Genomic DNA, 22,803 nt, shown 5'->3' with positions numbered 1-22,803 from the left:
CAATCAGAATGAAAAATTGCAAAGTATATGCGAGGAAGCACAAGTCAAACGAACATACTGCCCTATAGACAGGAGACCAGGAGACCAGGAAGTGGCTGTTTTCAACCCCACACTTTGCTCCCTCCTCCCAGACGCATTACGTTTAGCTAACATTAAAACATATATATTATGATTTGAGGAACAATCATATCTCAGAAATATGTTTTAATATATATTTGTGATATGAATGTCTATGTTTATGACACATTAGAGTGGCTTGTGATTTGATTGTCTCAATCCAGTTCTCGCTGTTAGGATGTTTCATCACTTAAATTTGATCTATATTTACATGATGGATGTCTTCGATGAATCAAAATACGCTTACCCTTCCGGAATGCATGGTCTTACTCTCCTTGCAACTTTTCAAGTGTCTCTATGTAATTCTTTCCTTTGCATATAGAATGCCAGAATTTATCAATTTGGAGTTGAATTTTGGTTTTGTTGACTCTTGTTCCTAAGTTTACAGTCAAATCCTATAAATTTGAACGTGTTTATACAAATATTTTTCAGCGAACAAGACATTTTTAGTCTTGTAGGTCGAAGTAGTCTTTGCGTGAGTTGAATACATGTTGAATATGTTTTAAAAAAAATACTATTCGTGATATACACAAATTAGGAAACTAAACAGTATTGTGTATGCTGGTTCTACTTAGTAAATTATATAGCATTTTTCACTTTAAAGTGGTTGAAATGAGATGTGAGAACTTTCCATGGGTCGATCGAGCTAGCTATCGTGCTTTGCTTTGTGTTGGATAATTTAAAAACCTAAAAATCAACAAACTTTTCTTTCATGTATTGGTCTAAATTGGCAAATTTCCAGACTGCGAACAATCAAGCATACATTGTCAATTATTTGTTTGAAAGACCATTAGAACTTTACGTCCTGTTTAAAATCGCTTCGAAGTTGATATACGAACTTAATTTAACGCGAATGCTTGTTCACCAGTCTGTAAATCGTTTAGAAGTAAGCTTGTGCATACTCCCATTTCTAATATAAGATATCAAAAGAAAATTCTGTGTTTACATATTCTGAATAAATACCATTTTCAAAATGACTTGAGAAATAATAAGGCCCTACTTGTTTAACAAGATACAAGGAAGTGAACAAAACGCAGCATATTTTCCTTTACAACGACACGACGACTACAATTTTCATAAATGATATCTAAAAATAAAAAAAATGTCTATGCCATTAGTTATTCAAATTTCATGACCGTCGCAAACATTCTTCATATTTCATTTTTTTGCACTTAATCTACGTATTCTAGATATATTTTGATGTTGAAAGTGCGTTTTAAAGGTTTTGTAGGAACTAAATTTGAATTTCACATGCATCGTAGTTTGATTTTGTTAAGATAATGTGGTTTCATTGTCCACAGGTGTAAGTGGCACACATACTTATAAATCACAAATGCAGCTCGCACTGATATAGGGCAGTACATATTACAAAAATTGAAGGACTGAATAGAAGGACGGACAAAGACAATATCTCGGGAGTTACAATAGAGATCAAATCAATTCATTCTCTCTGATATCCTCGATCAAGGGTCACTAAGGAAACCGGTAGTTCCCACAGGTAGTCTTTTTAAACGACCATACAGGTATATAAGGCAATTCAATTATGTTCTAAATCACTCAATTATGCTGGAGTATATTGCTGATATTAAATATTCAGAGCGCGAAACGAAACACAAAATTGTTAAAAATCAATTCACAATATTAATGGAAAACTTTAAGTTAGATTTAAAACACACGTTTGTGCACTTTTCAAATACATAAGGACAGGTATATAAAATGAATATATTACATCATAATTGGTTATGAACTATATATATAAACTATATATATTCATAGTTGTTAATAATCTCTTTGCAAAGAAATCTTAGATTTATCAAACTGTGATTTCAACATAAGTTAAACCCCGACTCCATATGAATATTCCTGAAGAAATAACATTTTGTAAAACTACGTTGTTAGACCCAAGTCTTAATGTTCAATTGAAAACATGTTAAACAACGTGTTAAGAACTGTGTTAATGAAGCCGATATCAAAACAAATCATATCAGCTTAGAAATGTAGTTAAAATGAGCTTAGTTAAGTCGGACGTAACTCTAACTACGTCCGATTCTAGTGAATGGACACTGTACCGTACCTTAACTAGCCTAGTGGAATCAGAGCTTATTCGGATTTGAGTAACTATGTTTAATTCGAAAAATATTGAATGGGAATTGTTAATTCGAAACCATTTAATGTGAATTTAGTCTGACATGAACAAGGGAACTTGATGTCATTGTTTTCGTTGCCGTGGATTTCTGAGACCGAGGTATTGATGTATGTAAAGTCCCAAAGCAAAAACTTATATCAAGTATTAAAATATACATTAGGCCTCTCAAATACCAGTACCAGGGGATGTCTGGTCGCGCATATGATAACACAGTCACCCCGTCCAAGACTGTCAGAATTCGATTCCCGGATCGGACGTGAAAATGTATAGAGTCACCTTTAATTCCCGAGCACGTGGGTTTTCTGCGGGTAGTCCGGGTTCGTCCCGAACTAAGACCTCCCGCACGCTAACATCCGGGTTTAAATACCAGTAATCGCGTGGATCAACAATGTATCAGACTTAAAATAATATTAATGAAATACAAAACTTGTCATACCTTTTTTCAAGTGCTTATTTGATATAGACGTTGCTACATACAACTCAAATATTACCCTCGAGTACGATGAATGCAAATTAATTTAATTGGTGCTTTTGTTATATATTCATGTGAGCAGTGTTCAAATGAAACACTTAGGTAATGTGTACACATGAATCAAGGTTTGACACTTTTTCACAAATAATGTACAGGTACATATCGTACGTATCGCAAAACAAATCGCTTCTCATGAGTGGCACAAAACAAATCGCTTACACAGCAAAGCTTGACAATGGGATCAATCGATCTTAAATCGTTGCCACACGTATAATATGTACATTGCTTCTGTAAAAGGTTAAATCCCTGATATATATGTTAAACCCTATTTCTGACGTTTTAATGTTGTCATATTATGTCTTAATCCCTGTAGTTAAAACAATCCAAATTTGGCTAATGATCAATTTCTTTATTTAGAGGAATTATATGGTAAATCGTTCCTCATTATTAATGTAGAATGAGTTATACGTGGAAAGTGTATATTTTTGTGGCGTAAATAATATACTCACGTGATTATTGTCATATGTAATAGCCACAAATTGAGTTCATCTCAATAAACTTAACATTTGACTGTGACCCTTATATATCAAAAACTTCTGTGATAGTATTATACAAACGCCACATTTGACTTTCAACTCTACACAATAACCCTATATAATAACCCCACACAGTAACCCAAAATTACTTTGTTTAACTCAATAGACTCAACATTTGTCTCTGAAACCTGTTACTTAAACGATATACATCACTGTGAACTTTACTCAATAAACATTAGCACGAACGAGTGTGCATAAACCGTTTATTTGAAAAGAAAATTTATAAAAGATTAGGGATTCCAGTAGTAATATTTTTGATGTCACGAACACTACCAACGTAATCCTAAATTTGTATTTTGTTTGATGAACAGATAAATAATTTCTTATTAAACCACGTAAAAGTTATGTACAGGATATATTTAAACAACAATGTAGGACAGATTACTTTACATATAATTAAAAATATGCAACATAATACGTATGTATGTACTACATAGAAGAATGCCACAAACAATCATACACAATTTTTTTTCTATCCGGAGTTATAAGGATTCGGGGTGTTCTGTATGGAATTGAATGTTCGTTGTGTGAATGCTCTGTGTGGGTTTTAAAGTCGCTTAAGCAATATGACAACAGAATAAGTATATCAAAGGTTGTCAGTCTGATATCAAGGGTAACCAACACCTCTAGTGAGATTTAAATGATCTTTGATCAATCGATATCATTCATATAGATCTTTATTTAAATAGCCACACACAGTGCCATTCTTGGTATTCCTTACCGAAAACAACACGAGTATTACTACAGGTGCTCGTTTGGTACTGCAGTTACGTGCTAATGTAACTATGTAATTAATAATGTAGGCACTTTCTACCTTGTCTAGGTCGGGTTGTAGATTTTATATGTCTTTTGTAATGCTATGATATACTACTAAATATTTGATGAAAAGCTGACTGGATCACATAGACAGGCCTATATATACCCATGCTATTAGTATTAAAGGGTGTTTAATCTTTCTTTATAATTATAAATTAAATCTGGATATTGGCATACTATACCCTTTGGTCTCATTGGGTAAGAATATTGACTGAGAACGTTCACAATACCGACTATGTAACTATTTCTATGTACTTCTCTCAACTAAAGCAGATAGATAGTTGATTGACAAGGACACTGTCACGCCTTATTAGATATGTTGCTCACTGATCTGTAAAACGTTCAGAAATACCTTTCTCACACATCAGTTCCAAATCTGTAACAAATAAAGAATAAGGTCATTTTGGATAACATTCTATCTGTGAACTTTAAATTGTAAAACAATCTTTTCCTGTTTGAAAGTGATAATTGATAGTTAAAGTGCAGTCTCGTAAAATATACATGTAAGAGATGATGAATATTTTTGAAAAAGTTCCATTCATGTATTGTAAACATATAATCACTTTTCATGTTTTCACGAGGCAGTTTGAAATAGACTAGGCTTCCTTAGGTACGGATGTGGATAATAGTGTAGGATTTCATGTTGTCCTTGTAACGACAATACTCCTAACATATAACAAAAGAACTAAAGCAGGTGTATAGTTGATAAACAGGTATTACTGTCGTACCGTTTGAGACATGATGTGCACTGATCTGTACAACGTTTAGTAATACCCTGTTCCCCCACCAGTATCAAAGTAGAAACATTTACAGAAAATGAGGTAATTTTCCGAGAATTCCGTGTACTTACAAATGTAAACAATCTTCCTGATAAAAAGTTGAAACTAAATTAAAATCCGGTTCCTTACGAAAAAAACCTGAGGCAGTTATTAGTAAAATAGATTCCTGAGGTACAAATATAGATGATGGTTTAGTATTTCATGTCCTGTAGCGATGCATATATTAAAATAATCTACATGTTGGTATGTTTTAACGCTCTTTGAAGTGTTATTTATCTAAAGACTTTAAATGAAAACAAACTATGTTTAAGAACGTTTTGGAGACCATATAAGTTGACTGTTTAAATAATATCATACCCGGTAAGCCGTTAACAATTGGACAACAATCCCAAGACCAACGGTTAGACGATTTATCTGGCATCAGTTTCAATCTTTATCATAAATGCAAATATGATGTCTAGCAACTGGCATGTCAAATTGTTTCGTACTTTCAAGACACGTCTGGTTTCCTGTCAAATATTACATTCAATTAATGTAGCTTCACATTCAAAACGATGTAGAACCTCAAAATTTAAAGACTCTCCATTTTGCTGTATTGAACTACCAGCGTACACCATCATGCTGTATGATGGTCCTTCAATGACGAACTATATTGCTTTTACATTACGTGAATACGCAGACATACACAAGCTCCAGAATCTGTGACAAACCATAAGAATGAAGTTTCAAAACTTCCAATTATCAAAAATAACAAAACAAGTTGAGTTGAGTTGGTCTTGAAACAAATTAAACATGAACTGCCTCGCAGTTCAATGAATTTGTTTCAAAACCAACTCAATTCCCCGTGAAATCGACGATTGCAAGATTCGATCCTTAAATGAATCGGTGTACGATGTTAATAATCTTGTACACGATTGCTCTTTTCTAAAGACGAGTAATCAATCCTCTGAACTGTATGTTTTTGCTGCACCAAATAAGGACTCTGATTCACATTTAATTATTTTTGTAGGTTTTTAGGCGAGTCCTGAACCTCTCTTTCATACTTTTCCCTATTATCAAGAGATAAATGTGGTTCTCAAATACCTTGGTAAGTCCTACAGTGAAAAAAGATGAGTCAAGGACTCGAATATCTCAGTCTCAAAACTAGCTGAAAATCAATCCCTTAGCATATTCATATTCATATTCCTTACAAACTAGGTAATAAATGTTCGTGATCGTCTACTAGTTCAGCAAACCCCTGTTAATATTTACTAGCTCTATGCCGCATATTTACTGAAGAAAAGGAGGGCTGTCAAATTTATTTTAATTTAGTTCATGTCAAAATCAATTTACATAAAAAGTATTGGTAAACATTTCAAAGTTAGTGTTTTTGTAATTGAAATAATCACAAATCACATATCACAAAAAGAATATCACATTTTAAATAATTTTTATTTATGTAAAGAAAGACAACACAAGGTAGTTCTCTTAAACAGATACCAACGCGATGGAGCACAAGAGGGGCCGAGTTTGATGCGATGTCTGGAAAACACAACGTAGACTACCCACGATGGTGGAAAGATTATTCAGACAATTACACGGACACACATTCGTCAGGGGACAGCGCCAGTAGAAAGTATGACAGTGAGAAACACCCCTGGTGGGAAAACAAAAAGATCCTAATTGCCGCCCTTATCATAGCTTTGCTGGCATTAGTGACGGTTTCTATCGTTATTTTCAGTATTCGAAACAAACGTAAGTAAAAGTATTCACAGGCATATTATTCAAGTATTTGTTTAGTTGATAAACTGGAAAATAATATAAAGAATTCTTGCGTTACAGCATTTTGTCTTTTTGTGTGTACAGTAACCTCCCATTGATTTTATTTTGGATAGAACTGTAACACAGTTGGGACAGGACATTGCTGTTGACCAGGTAGTCTAGTCGGTTAGAGTGATACTATAACACTATGAGGTCCAGCTTTGGAATCCATTCTAACTCGAATATTTACTTTCGTACTGCTGTCGTTGATTATATTGTATTCAATAAACCTTTTTTTTTTTTATTATTCATTAAAGTCCCGAAAGGAATGATGTATCAAAGCTTTAGTAATGCGGGAAAAAACTATGTATCTTGGTTAACGGGTTTCAGCTCTATACACCCACGAATCGGTGTAACTAATAGGATACAATTGTCCCATGACATAACAAAACTTGTCTGGACTAACAGGGTTCTGCTTGCTTTGTAAGTTAACGGGGTTCTACTGTATACACCCCCGAATCGGTCTTACTAACGGGTTACAAATGTACTACTATATTACTGAATTAATTGTGTGGACTAACGGGGTACCACTAGTTCTGTTTGCTCCCATGCAATGGTTTGGACTATTGCAGTTTTTACCAGATTCACTAAGAGAAAGTGCATGCACTTCTGGGGTTGAACTAGATGGAGTTTCTAGACGTATCAGTTTCTACTAGATACACTAAGTAAAGTGTCTGAAATAACGGGGTTTACTAGATCTACAAAATAAAATTTCTGAGTTAACAGAGTTTACTAGATTCTGTTATGGGGTTCAACTTTACTTATAATGACTATATTGTTTTGTTGGAAACAATTGAGATAAAAATACTCATAATGTTTCGCATTATCTTTATATTACAGCTTTGATTGAACAAAAGAAGAAGGACAGTGAGTAAAAAATATTCTTATAATTTCTTGGTTAGAAATCTGCATGGTAATGATTTGTTTGATACAAACATTGTAAGGATACAGTACTATTTTGATTGAAGAAATATTTCTTATTGACTTAAAATGGGCAATATTTAGCAAAAAACTTCATCATTCTAACGATTTACACATTTCGATTATAAGGTAACGTCACCTAAAATTACAAGACGATTCTTGTGTTCTACCGTAAAATATTATTGGAAATTTTTGATAAACAATGTATTGTTTTATTGTGTTTACGGTAAGATAGTACCGTGTAAAGCATATGGTACTGTGTTTTGTATTACGATAAAGTAAGATTATATTGTTACATATGTCTATTATATAATAATACAGTAATGTTTGTTGTTGAACGGCGAGAAGATACTGTTAAGTTATAATTAATAACAATATATTGTATTTATATATTTATTATTCATTACTGTTCGAAAATATTTACAGACTTATATCACTATATGGCACTCTCTTTTATCATTATAAAGTAAGATAATCCCGTTATACAATAGAAATAAGATATTACGTTTTTGTTGTACTGTAAAATAATATACTTGTAAAGTAGTAATAATTTATATAAGAATTGATGTTCCCTTAACCGTTATTTAACAGTTTTTTGTTTGTTTTACAAACCTTATGTTGTTCGATTATATAATTCTATATGTAATTTCGTTTTACATTTTGTTTTGTTAAACAGTCAGTGTGGAAATGAGTATGTCGTTGAATGAAACATACAAGCCAAAATACAATGATACCAACTCGGTAGAATTCCAGAACTTCGAAAGGGATTTCTGTGACGAGGTGAGAAAGCATTCACGAGCTGCAATACTTTGTGATATTTTCCATTATTATGCTTTTGGTTATAGATAAGAATAAACCGACACAAAATTCAAGCGCCTGACTGCCGTGCTGAATGAGAACTTCCGGTTAAATACTGTCGGAGGTTCGAACCGACAGTTACCATGGTTACTGTTAACTGAATTATATTTGCGTATTACTTTTGATATAAATGTTTGATAAAATGATGTATACTGTTAAAGCACTTTTGATGCCATTCTGTGTATTTGACTTATTCATAAAATCTGTTTATTATATAGAATATGAATACGATAAAAACAATATATGTACATGTAACATAATATTTCGCCCTTACATAAGATTAACTCATTCACCCCTGAAATTTCACAATTTGTAACTAAATTCTTGTAACTCTAGTAACAGCAAAAATGAATGGATCGTATGTAGCTCTTTATCTAGTTACGGCAAATACCAATGTTTTGTATTAAATACAGTATCTAGTTACGGAAAATATCTATTTATCTTATTTAATACAGTATTTAATAACGGCAAATATTACTGTAAAAATGTACATGTTTATTATTTAATACAAGTATCTTTTATGCATTTTATGTACCACTATTACGGCAAAGAATAATAATTCTTATGTACTATGAGCAAATATGTATCTAATGCTGATGCACTGCTCTATAATAACGGCAAATATTTATGCTTGCATCTTATGTCCCATAGGTTAAGCAAACATATGCGGCTGAAGACAGCAACCTTAAGGATAAATACACAGGGTGTGAGGTCACGGGTTTGACGTGAGTAGACTATATTGATTTAGCAAAGTGAATATTAGAACACTACCTGAAGGACAACACATGTGTGTTTATCATTTGGTTATACAAACACGAGCCATTCATTTGTGTTTATCATTTGGTTATACAAACACGAGCCATTCATTTAACTAATCATTAAAAAAGCAAATGCATTTATTCACACTTATGATGGATGTAGCATAGTTTCGTGATAAGCATATTGCAAAACATAAATGCGCTGTATGCGCATCTATCACGCGTGCCTATCACGATAAATCATAAAGATTTAATTTTATCCTTTTTTATATTCAAAACGATATAGTGAGGGGAGTGTGAGAGTCCGATTCATAGTTTTTTTCGCCGCCGTGACGAGCTCTGACAGCGATACGTATCTAGTTGCCATTAAAGCAGTTATAACAGTAAACGCAACAGATCCGGACAAAGGCACTTTTGGACAATTTACCGTCGTCATCTCGACAGTAGTTGTGATTACTATGAATGAAATCACAACTACAACTACTGCTATAAGCGCAACGACCCCTTCAACAACCCCAGTCACCACACCAGCAAACACAACCACCATACCACCTACAACTGCAACAACAACAACTATTCCTACAACAATAACTAAAACCACGACAGCAATACCACCTACAACCCCAACTACAATACCACCTACAACAACCGATCCTACCTCAAACACAACTACCAAACTATCCACAACCACAACAATTACACCATCCACAACAACAACAACAGAAAAATCCACAATCACAACTACCGAATCTACCTCCACCACAACTACCAAACCATCCACAACCACAACAATTACACCATCCACAACCACAACTACCAAACCATCCACAACCACAACTACCGAACCACAAATAATCACACCATCTACAACCACACCCACCATACCACTTTCAACAACCACAACACTCACAAAAACAACCACCACACCTACAACAACAACCACCACACCTACAACAACCACCACCACACCTACAACAACAACCACCACACCAACAACTACTACACCACCTTTAACAACCACCACACCAACCACAACAACCACCACACCTACAACAACAACCACAACACCTACAACAACCACCACACCGCCTACAACCACCACACATAAAACAACAACGTCAACACCTACAACAACCACCACCACACCTACAACCACTACACCTACAACTACCATACCTACAACAACCACCACCACACCTACAACCACCACCACACAAACAACAACCACCACGACACCAACCACAACAACAACCACACCAATCACAACAACCACCACACCAACCACAACAACCACCACACCTACAACCACCACCACACATACACCCACAACTACTTCATCCCCGTCAACCACAACTACCACACCTGCTACCACCACAACTACCACAACACCTTCAACAACAACTACCACAACACCTACAACCAAAACTGTCACCACACCTGCAACAACAATTACCACACCACCTACAACAAAAACTACCACATCAACTACAACTACAACTACCACACCACCTACAACCACAACTACATCAGCTACCACAACCGCACCTACCACTCCTATAACAACAACCATCATACTTACAACCACAACTATCACACTTCCTACCACCACAACTACAACAACACCTGCAACCACAACTACCACAACACCTGCAACCACAACTACAACACCACCTACCACCACAACTTTATCACCGACTACAACCACAACTTCATCACCACCTACAACCACAGCCTTAACCACAACAAACCCCACAACCACAGTTACCACTCTTATAACCACAACTGCCATACCTACAACTACTGAGACAACCACAGCAACTACAACGAGTCCTCCAAGTTTGCCAGGTAAATCCTCTTCAATAACTTTGTTTAATGAATATTGAAACGTGATATTCTTATGCAACGGCATGTGGATAAGGATATAGAAACAAAACACCAATCATTAAATTAATTGAAATTATTTAAAAATGCCAAATTTATTTCCTCAACTATTCTTTGTTTAGGTTTAGAATTAGTATATGCACATTGTTTGATACTGTTGCTAGCTGTCGTTATGGATGACGTCACAGCCGTGGTAAACGAACCGGCAAGATTGGACTGTACCGTGATTAATGCCGGTGACTGGGACAATATTACCATAGTTACAACCGGAAGTGATGCATTTGTCGTCAAGAGAACCGAAGGCGGCTTCACGGAAAACGGAAATAACGTCACGGTGTTTAAAGATTTCACATTAATACAGTGTAATGATGCAGGTGTCTATACCTGTTCAGTTGACAACATAGTATCAGACACCGGAGATATAGACGTAACAGGTGAGTAAATACATGGACAGACTCTAATTGATGATAAATACTTTAACCTATAAGAACTAGTAACACGTTTAACAACTTCAGAAGCATCCGTCCATTTTTTTTTATCTACATGCTTTATGTACAGATTGAAAAACAGATTGAAATAATGTAATATTGTTAACAAAAAATAAATATATGTTAAAGTGTAAAAGTACGGGAACATCATTTCTTTTATATTCAAGGAAGAGTGTGTCGCTCACATAGATGTTATAGACCTTTTATAAATGATTTTGTCATTTTGCTTTAAGATGTTCAAGTACAATTACATTAAACCTAGTGATTTATTTTTGTGCTAATTGATGTATGTTGAAAACGCTTAGATACATGGAAGAACATTGTCATTATACCGTTTCTTTCGTTTTATTACAGGAAAACCCACAAATGTTACACTGAATTTGTCAAGTACGCTTAATGAAGGGCAAACAACATCGGCTGTTTGTAAAGCGATTGGCACGGCCGATATAAAAATCGAACTGCATGTAAAGAAACCACTTGCATCAGCATACGAAATATTCACTGAAGAAACGACGACATCGCCGACACAAGATGGCGACTGTTTGTTGTTATCTACAGCTACTTTTAACTTCGTGCTTAGTTTTGTTGACAATGGAACAGAAATTAAATGTGTTGCATTGAACACAAAACTGGATGTGACCAGAGAGTCCCAAACAGAAAAAGTCTTTGTCATCAGGGGAGGTAAGCATTTATGTAGGTATATGAAGGTAGGTAAGAACACAGTCAAATATGAAAAAAAGTGTACTAGTTACTTTTGTATTAATATCTGTCTATATCAATAAATCTGTAAAATATGTATCGATTTGTTAAAATTCCGTAACTAGAATCAAAATCAATTGAACAAAATATGCCTACAGGCGTCTTCTTTTTCATTAACTACACTCGCTATATAAAGCTTGACAAAATCTAAGTCATGTCAAATAACTGTACATTTATTTTCCTGTCAAAAGTTTATTCTGTTCTAAACTTATATGTTATATTATGTTCCTCAGATGTGTCTTTCGACAGCTATGAACAAACTTTGGAAGCCAGTAAAGCGTCTCCACCTTTCCGGTGCACAGCGTCAAACAGTGCATCTTCGTCGACAATGACAATTCGTAGGAGCGATAGTTTTGGCAATAATACGGTACTCATCACATATGATGGTAATGCGGTTCAGTATGGATCTACAAGGCTACAGAATGGAGCTGTTTCTTCAACCGGAAATGATCTCGTACTGACGTTTGAAATCAGTACTGTATCGTGTGAAGATATTGGTACTTACAGTTGTGTCGTCAATAACAGTGTTTCGATTTTGACGTCACCGGACAAAATCATTGACGTGGAACGTAAGTTATTGAAGGGTACAGGAAGTCAACATAAGGTTCCGATATGCAATTAAACGTCATTGATCCAGTTAAGACCAATATCACTAGCTGTACGGTATGAAACGTCCACTGGTTAGGTTGCAATATGTAACAGAACACTATATAGAAGTATAACCAGCTTGATAACTTTCTATTGACTATAACAGGTAACGTCCATCGTGAAACTATAACAATTAGCTGGGAGGAGTTGACTATAAGACTAGAGGCAAGATCAGTCTAAGAATATTTTAAGGGTGGCTGTCACATTAATTTCTGCAATCATTGCCTGAAAGTGACTTTGATATACTAATTATACTTTATCTGTAATTCCAAAGGCTTGGCAACAATATTGTACTGTTATTACTTCCCTTTGGAGTATTCTTTAATGAATACTTTTCATTGTGGTCAGGTTGTGAAATATGGTACTTGTGATCAACTGAAGTTATCACCGCATAATCTATCCAAAATAGAGAATTATTCCAAATATTTACCATATTTTTTTTTCTGTGAATGTTTCACTCATGTTTATGATCAGTGGACATGCTTTTCATTTCACGTGTAACATTTCAATATGAATAACAGCCTAAAATTTGCATAAGCTTAGGTTTACACCGCCCACATTAAAAACTGTTGATGTCAACACATATGATATGAAAAAATCTCGTTTATGATTGTAGACTGTAAATATATATTTTTATGATTAACCGTTTGAAATATCGAACAAACACATTTAAGCCACATATATATTCTTACCGTATGTTCCAGGTCCGCCGGGTATTCCTGTTTTGGAGCTTAATCCTCATCAGACGACAATACCAAACGACCCTAACGCACCATCAAACTTGCACAAATGTAGTGTCGACGAAGGTTTTCCCGAAGGCAAAGTAGATATTGAGATATTAAGAACTGATGCTGTCATGTTTGAAAAAATTACGTCAACCGATCTTAATAGTGTATCAATCAATCCTGGAACGTGGGGATGCGAAGACACTTTAAGAACGATCAAATTTGGAATCAATTTCCAAAGCAATATGGAAGGAGCGATAATCCGTTGTGTAGCTGTGAGCAGTGACGAAAGCATCATAACATATTCAGACAATGCCACTATTGAACTTGTACCAGGTATATGTTTTTATTTTTAATATGATACATTATTATATATAGGATAAATTCCTGTGATCCCATTGGCGGCTGGATCCTATTCAAATGGTTATTTCTCAAAAACACAATGTAGATTGGTTTTTCGGTGAAGATCGATAAATAAGTAAAGTATATAAGGGAAACCCTTACATATTTACTACAAATAAACAGTTATTTGAAAGTTAATCATTCATTAATAAACAGTTATATCGGTCAGCATACATGTTTTCTGTTCAGCCAATCACTACCGTTTAAACTAACAAATACACAATGAACCTTAAAATAAGTGATATTGACATTACCTCGGTTATATTTTTCTGAAAAGACTCATGATTTTTGAAACGTACGAATTCGCAACTAAACAACAATTCAGTACAAAATCTTTCTTTTTATTTGGTACGAATATGTTAATAAGATGTAAATAACTGAAAAGTGTACGTATCATGTTAACATTGGTGTTATTTTATTTTTCTAAACATGCTGCATCTCTTTCAGACAATATATGCGATGATATAGGAAGCGACAAGGTAACAGCCCATCCTAACAACTGCCACAAGCACGTGGATTGTAATAGTGGAGTGCTAGTGGTAGACGTGTGTAAAGAGAAATGTTTTGTGTCCCGAGGAACATATGCAGACTGTGACGACTGTTCGAACGTCCCGTGTCCTCCACGTGAGTAATCTTCAATTCTTCCAAAAACCATTTTATTTCTGCCTCGCTCTCCATCCACTCAATAAATTTGTTGGGGTTTGATAACCATTTCAGGTCTCTCTCTAGTGGGTAGCACCAAACCCTGGGCGTTATTTTGTGCTTCGTTTTTCAATAAAGACAACACATACTAATTTGATTGGCATCATCATTTTCAATTGTGACATCATGATTCATGGCAATGTCGGATAGGGAATAGAAAAAATGTATTCCCAAGAAACTCGTATGATTTCCTAGAAACGATATGGACGTAATTGGAGAAAAAGATCCCCTAACTCGTAATATCTTATTATGATGATCTTATTCGAGTAAGGTAATGTTTAACTTGTAAAAGACACTCGGTGAAGCTCGTATCTTTATACCATTTGAAAATTAACTAGCTGGAATACAAAAAGCATTATAAACTCCTCAACTCGCTAGGTAACTTAAATTCATGACCAACATTATTTCTGTTAAAGGTTGATCTTGTTTAGCGATCGAGGGACTGGAAAATCGTCGCCAATAAATACCAATCATAAAAAACAAATATCTAGAATAGAGCAATAATCTACCATGGAAAATGATGGAATGAAACATATATCAAATACAGGCAAACTACGATATATCGCCATTGAAATGTACAGAGGAAAATTAATTTATTGCGTCAGCATATCGAAAATAAAACAAGTTTGGTACATAATGGCACCAACGGGAACCACATAAGCACTGAGCATGATTGGCGAAAGCGGTAGTACCCATGTTTTTATATATTTATTTGGATATCTTATACAGACTACAAACACACACACACACACACACACAAACACACAAACACACACACACACACACACACACACACACACACACACACATGATGATAATATGTTCTACTGGTCATTTTAAACTAGATAATGTAAGTATGTGAGTTGTTATACATGTACTGTGTGGTTGTTTGACGTTATGTCTTAAATGTATCATATTTTTTTCACCTTTATTGTAGCTACTACCACACCGCCTCCTACGACAACGTCTGCCGCTCCAACACGTAAGTTAATTTAAACACAAGTATCATTTGACTCTTTCGAATGTCATATTTATAAGTTTGCAATTAACATATGGCCATCGAGTACAGTTTATAATTATGCTTGGGGTTGAATAATTTAATTCTGAAAACACGAGCAACTTATAACTATTTTGGTTAGTTAATGTTTTGTTTTTTTTCAAAACGAGGAAAATTACAAGCCCGTTTTATTTCTACTTTATTTGAGACAGTAGTCTGTGGCGGGTCTGTGAAAAGAAAAAACTACGCATTTAGCACTAGATCTGCTCGGGTGCACAATTCTGATATTCATAAGTCTAATAGGCGTGGTTGTATGGACGTTTTGTAAATTGTGTAGTGGTCGGCCATTGTGACATTGTTAATAGCCGAGCAGTGTAGTATTGTAAATATTCAGGCACTTATATACAAAAAGAACAAAATAACACTATCGATGGTAAAACACTGTATAATTGTGTTTTTCAAAGTTGGTGAAACCCGATGTTTTGCTGAGGGGTTTTGCCTTTTTTTAAAGTCCCGAGAATTGTCCTCCCCTACACGCATGGTCATGGACAAGTGTTTTTTCACATCTCTACACCAAAGTTACCTCATAAACCACAATGACTGTAACGTTTTTCGCATTGCAGCATAGGAATGTTTCCTTATTCGTGATGTCGTGTCACCGGTGTCCTGTTGTGACATCATGTACATGAAATAAATAAGATCTACATTCCTAATACCCCTTTCTGACCCTTGACAATTCTGAATATATTCAAACAGGAACGAGCGAAATCTGTCTCCCTTAAACGAACCCCGACTAAACCCATTTGTTCTCGCTGGATCTCGCCACTACGACATGCAATATTAATCTGAAGTTTTGCCTTTCATGTTAAAACTTGGTGATCATGAGCGTAGCAATTCCACAGGTGACTACATGTAATAAAATTGTGTTAGACAATACAAAAAGGTGAAATAGAGAGGAGGATTAACCCATATAATCATAAAGTTATTTTTTATCCATAGAATGTAGAGCCCGTCGACGACGTGTGATATTTCTAAGTTCTTTCTTTACAAAATATTGATGCATATTTTTGCCAGCCTGCGATGTTCACTTTGTCGCTTTCGACTTCATGCTGATTTTACACCTCTACCATGAAACCTGTTAACACCAATTATCACATCACCAAACCATTAGTTTATATAGACAGATGTTTGAATTGTACAATATCCTGTTTCATATAAATGCATAAACAGGTATACTGTTTTCATCAAAGTCCTGTTCACGTTTACTAAGATATGACAAGCATATGTCTGAAGTATTATGTGGATATGGTTAGCAAACTTATAAACAACATTCTTTTTCTCTTACAGTCCTGTCATGTGCCGATATATCGGGTTATATTGATGATGCAGCATTTCTACAATGTGAAATAGCTAGTGATGATTTTGACTCAATTGAACTTTCACATATGCCCTCGACATCAACCGTGTTATTGCCCTTAGGTAATCTTACGAAGTTGTCAGCTGTTGTCACGGCAACGGATTCTATTTGGACCGGCCTTCATTTTGCCTACCACACGACTGGTTCAATGAATTATATCAACATAACAATACCTAAAGTAAGCTGTACAATGGGTGGAGCGATTCATCTAATATTAACCAAGGGCAATGACTCGTCGGCGACAACCTCACAAATAAATGTATTAGGTGAGTTTAATTTAGTAGTTCTTTTCGTATTTCTTACGTATTTAAACAATTGTTTTGAAACTTACCAGCAATAATGTATTTCATTAAACATTTTGTTACAATTTTAAATATAAAAATATAAACTATACTTGCAATAAAATATAACGTGTTTCCATAAAGCATATGTTCGATACTTTTGGCAGATATCCCGAAAACAGCACCTACAATTTCTTTAATCTTCGCTGAAATTGTTGAGAACAAGGCGCAGAATTTTAAATGTGAAGGCGAAATTGGTACAGATCAAGGAACCATGACATTGGAGATTCTCGATAGAGCAACAGACACATTCATCCCAGTCATAAGCTCTAAAAATCCAACAGATCAAAAGAGCGGCTGTATGGTGACGCGGACTATAGATAGGCAGTCAACTATATCTATCATCCAGAACGGCACAGTCGCACGATGTTCCGCTTCACTGAAGGATAGCATAAAGGTCAAGGATGTCACCTTAGTTTCCGATAATGTCACATTGCTTGTGATTCCATGTAAGTTGTTTTAAACATAGTAATTTACATTAAATTTTTAAAATAAATATGTTCAATGAATTAAACAGACGTACAGAATATGTCTTTAAAGCGTTTAATTTACATTGCATAACCGTTTTATACATGTTAACTGAATGAAAACACGGATGCACGTTTATACTGCAAAACTGGGTATTACTTTAGATTCATTGTATGTACATCAAATATCATTTAAAATGTTAAGGAGAGATTATCTAAAAGGTTGTTCAAGTGTCACTATTTTAAGTTTACAATATAATGCATTATTATTCAATAATAAATGAAATTCAATTAGCAGATAATTTCGAACATGCAAAATAAATAAAAATCAGCTATTGACTATGGTATAAAATGCAAAATATCATCCAAAGTCCTTGTGATGGTTAAATATTAAAGAAATGACAAAAGAGTTTATAAGAACTTCCCTAGTACTTTCGCTTCTTTCAATTCCATCCAAGGGCTAGTTTTCAAATTGGGTAAAACCTGAGGATGTACCGAGGGTTTTGCACCAATAACAAAATCCCTATTCTACATCCCTGAGCATGAAAGAGACTTTCGAACGTTTCTTTATTTTCTCACTTTGAAACTATTACGTATAAACATACAACTAAACACTCACCGCTGTTGTTCATTTTCAGTAAGTGTATGCAGACCAAACGATACTAAGGTAGCAAACCCGTACGATTGTTACCGCTTCGTGACATGTGGAGTAGGGGTAATAACAGACCAGCCTTGTGGAGCCCTCTGTTTCAATCCAGAATATAAAAACTGTACTACAAACTGCGATCATTGTGAAACACAAGGTAACGTGTTAAATCATTATTACCACGACGTGTTTAGTTTACAGAGGATGTCTATTATCAGTGAAGCATGATATTCGAGACTGTAACATTTTTTGCTTTTTGTTTTTTTGTTCTCTTGTTTCGATCACATATTATATATTTTGCTCATATTCTGTTGTTTAAACGTAACCTTATAGACACATTTTATAAATAGGTTTTGCTTTGTTTCTGTTCGAATCCCTAAATGTTTGTGTAGTTGGTAAACACTCCTTTAATTAACACCTTCCAAGTTCAAACATGATTCATGATTCTTATATAAATTATATATGTTATAATTTATTGTTTTATTTCATGACAGATGGTAACTCACAAACAACTACTACACAATCTTCAGGTAGGTGTTTTGAAGAGTTACTGTAGCAATATGTGTTGATACAATTATTGATTTTAATGCAGATATGTTTGCTGTTTTCAAAGCTTTTTTATGCTACATACGTACACTTGTATTCCGATCGCTGTTTAAAACAGAGTCAATTATGGAATCGTGACAATGTGCACAAATTCATATTTTGAATGTCAACTAATCAGTTCATTTTAGATTACTTGTTCTTATAGAAGTGTTCATATATTTGTTTTTTATATTTTGTTTTGATTTCAAATGATAATATTAATCTTACCTTAACATTAATTAACCAACAAACAAAACTTTTCAGTGTCATCAACCACATCAGAAGGTATTGCTACTTAAATAGTGCTATACACGATATTAAACCATTTTTATCTTATTATAATTAATAACTAATCCATGTCNAACTGCATTCTGGGGAAATTCATTTTTCGCTTCTGATCAAACCACTTCATTTATATGTAATACTGCATCGTTAATGACTATACTGAATATAAGAACATGCAGCAGTAGATTTTAATGCTTCTTTCGAGAGGGAAACGACTTAGTTTTATTATTGAAGGTTTCTGGTATGCATAATGCATTGTATGTATAACAACCCCTGTTTCACTTCATAGGAATAATAACATTGGTGTTGGGGCTGGATATTTATCGTATTTCGTTTATAGCTGCATTGCCTAACCGCTCTATAACACTGTTCTGTATCATCAGTATCTATCTGGACAGAACATAATATAAATAGCAGCGTTTCGTAAACAAAACTGGATTCAACTAAACGATTGTTACTTGACTTTATCGACAAGAGTATATCTACCCGAACATTTTGGTCTATATATAGATAATGCTTAATATTCATAGTTATTCGTATGTGAATAAAACAGTTTTTCTGTCATGCGCGGTAGTTAAACTTGTCTGGACAAATAAGACAGATTGCAGACTCGTCCTGTACATTCACAGAAACGTTAAATATTGAAAATATTCCTTTATCATGTTTGAAATGTGTACATGTACAACAGTGTCCTTCATCGAAGTTTTTTGCCAAATGAGGTCGACATTTTCAGACAAACACACCCGCACACACACACACAAACAATAAATATTTGTTTTGTATTTCATCACCATATTCCTTCACTTAATTAAATGTTTGTAAACCATTATATTTTTAAAATTACAGCTTTCGTCGATCCGTATGACTGCTCTAACTATGAAGGAGCATGGTACATACCGCCAGTTGACATCTACCCTTCCAAATGTGACCAATTTGTTTGGTGTGCAAATCGAGCAAAGGCAGCGAATAGAGCATGTAACCCAGGACAATATTTCACGAACTTCACGCAGTCGGCTCAAACGTGTACTTCAGATTACGAAAACTCGTTATGTGCATCCTACGGTGAGATACATTTTTAATTTATAAGATGCACAGGTGATTGAACGTTTCAAAATTTGGTAATAAAAACAGTATTCCGAAAAATGCATATAACACTGTATCATACAGCTGTTTCATTCTTCTAGAACTCATAGATGATACCAGTGGCAAAAAAGGTTGGAAAGTCAGCTACTGTTGAAACAGAAAGGGAGGTGCATAATAAGCCTAAATTTTATGACTTTTACAATTTAGAGAAATAATAAATAATTCCAAATTGCAAATTGAGTAAAGTGTGTGTATTATGAACCATGTCGCTACTCAAAAGAGATAACTGTGGCTATCAAGGTTACAGCAAACCTCGGGGACTACGAAATCCACCAGCAGAATATACCGCCTAAAAACTTGAAATACGAACGTTACATAAGTTATATAGGCATAGTGTGACAAACTCATAAAAAATGTACTTTGATTACCCATTATGTTTGTACAAATTATACTAAATGATGTAAATTAAATTGGTAACAAATAAAGGTTTTCCTTTTCGAATAATGTTTTACTAAGAACTCTCTATCTTAATATTAAAATGAATTGCTTTAAATTATCGGAGACATACTATTTTCAACGATTTACCTGAAAACAAGACAATTAACATCCACTTAATGAACATGTCTTTGTTGTAGGCCCGTTACCCTCAACTACCACCGAACCAGGTAAATATTGAACATAATAAAAATGCTTTTTATAATCGTTCGGTATTTCCATGTAAACATGTATTGAATGATTGCATAGAAAATGAGTATTTATCGCAACTTACATTTTTTTCTTCAAATTCATTTTTTCAATGACAATCGTAAACTAATTTATTTTAGCATAATATTTGAGAGGTGTTATTCCAAGAAAAATCATTGTTCTCTGCATTAATATTGTAAAGCCATAGCATTTATATTATAACGTTTGATTAAGTTTAATTTTGCCTTTCTTACAGTGCCAACAGTTCTAACAAGCACCACACCGTCCACTACCACAGTCCAACCTGGTAAACTAGTATACTGTCTTAAATGATTCTCCAATTAACTCATTCACCCCTGAAGACGTATTGGAACTCTTCCATTTGAAAGTTTGGAATAGTTCATTATGCAATGTCAATGGTGATTGAGTTAAGATTGAAAACGTTTTATATAAAATAAATCTAGCAAATCATTGTTCTCTGCTTGCAATGAGTCTTCCTTATTGCAATGAGTCTTCCTTAACCATTTTTCATTGACTTATAACGTGTCTTTACATTTTTTCAAGATGGAATTATGAAATGATATTAATATCAATTGTATCTCAATTTTTGTCTGCACCATTTTTTTTTCATGTCACTTGCACTCACCGTTCTCATCCACATTGTACTCTTCATTATTTTGGAGGAAATAAAGATATGAATGAATGAATGGTGATTGAGTTAAGATTGAAAACGTTTTATATAAGGACACATCTGAGAAATGATAATTAAAAATAATATTCATGATTCAACTTTTGATGCTGACGAGTTTAATTTTCAAATCCTTGCAAAATGTCACATTGTTAAGTGTACGTTACATGCCTAGATAATACATTCAATATTGAGTAGTAAATATAAAAAAGACGCCAATCTCGTTAAGGAATGGAATACAAAATAGTAGGAAATCTACAAAGCTCTTACAAACATTTATTTTATTTTGATATAAGAAATAACAAAATTTGGTATGCAACCTGAATGTCTTTTATTTATATTGTTGTACATTAAATTTGATGTTTTCAATAAAAAAACGTCAATATTACTGTTAGACCTCTTGAAACGTGTATATTTGAACCTATTAACACATGCAGAAAGATAAATCCACATAAATATATTGATAGCTATTTCATTTTTACAGATGTATCTTTCGATCAGCCTGAATACGTTGGTGTTTTAAGTGGCAGCGGGGTAACAATGACGTGTAGAATCATTACGTCATCATGGAACTATATTGACGTCATTCGTTTCGATCCTGCTGCAACGGACGTGCTGGTTGCAAGGGTAACCGGATCGTTGATTACTCATCCGTTTTCCCCAAGAATCACTGCCAGTGTAACTGGAGGAAATGTTGTCGTTGATTTTACCACTGTTGAGTGTGGCGACGCAGGGACTTATT

At 34.4% G+C, this 22,803-nt stretch overlaps 1 protein-coding gene across 1 annotated transcript in view; it reads left to right on the top strand.

Moving 5' to 3' along the window:
* The window catches only part of LOC110454689 (mucin-5AC-like), a 50,931-nt gene that overhangs the window by 6,185 nt on the left and 21,943 nt on the right, over window positions 1–22,803 (top strand). Inside the window, exons 2-21 of the mRNA XM_021504341.1 lie at window positions 6,402–6,660; window positions 7,567–7,593; window positions 8,324–8,427; window positions 9,157–9,223; window positions 10,524–11,108; window positions 11,309–11,578; window positions 11,987–12,313; window positions 12,625–12,960; window positions 13,744–14,100; window positions 14,614–14,790; window positions 15,806–15,850; window positions 17,213–17,548; window positions 17,731–18,072; window positions 18,729–18,893; window positions 19,231–19,266; window positions 19,586–19,606; window positions 20,453–20,668; window positions 21,325–21,354; window positions 21,630–21,680; window positions 22,546–22,803. Coding sequence (XP_021360016.1) covers window positions 6,402–6,660; window positions 7,567–7,593; window positions 8,324–8,427; window positions 9,157–9,223; window positions 10,524–11,108; window positions 11,309–11,578; window positions 11,987–12,313; window positions 12,625–12,960; window positions 13,744–14,100; window positions 14,614–14,790; window positions 15,806–15,850; window positions 17,213–17,548; window positions 17,731–18,072; window positions 18,729–18,893; window positions 19,231–19,266; window positions 19,586–19,606; window positions 20,453–20,668; window positions 21,325–21,354; window positions 21,630–21,680; window positions 22,546–22,803 — 4,009 coding nt within the window. The remainder of the gene's footprint in view (window positions 1–6,401; window positions 6,661–7,566; window positions 7,594–8,323; window positions 8,428–9,156; window positions 9,224–10,523; window positions 11,109–11,308; window positions 11,579–11,986; window positions 12,314–12,624; window positions 12,961–13,743; window positions 14,101–14,613; window positions 14,791–15,805; window positions 15,851–17,212; window positions 17,549–17,730; window positions 18,073–18,728; window positions 18,894–19,230; window positions 19,267–19,585; window positions 19,607–20,452; window positions 20,669–21,324; window positions 21,355–21,629; window positions 21,681–22,545) is intronic.

The sequence above is a fragment of the Mizuhopecten yessoensis genome, unplaced genomic scaffold (assembly GCF_002113885.1).
Source record: "Mizuhopecten yessoensis strain PY_sf001 unplaced genomic scaffold, ASM211388v2 scaffold8035, whole genome shotgun sequence".
Classification (NCBI taxonomy): domain Eukaryota; kingdom Metazoa; phylum Mollusca; class Bivalvia; order Pectinida; family Pectinidae; genus Mizuhopecten; species Mizuhopecten yessoensis.
Note: the sequence above shows the minus strand (reverse complement) of the source record. Positions and strands in the feature narration are given on the sequence as shown.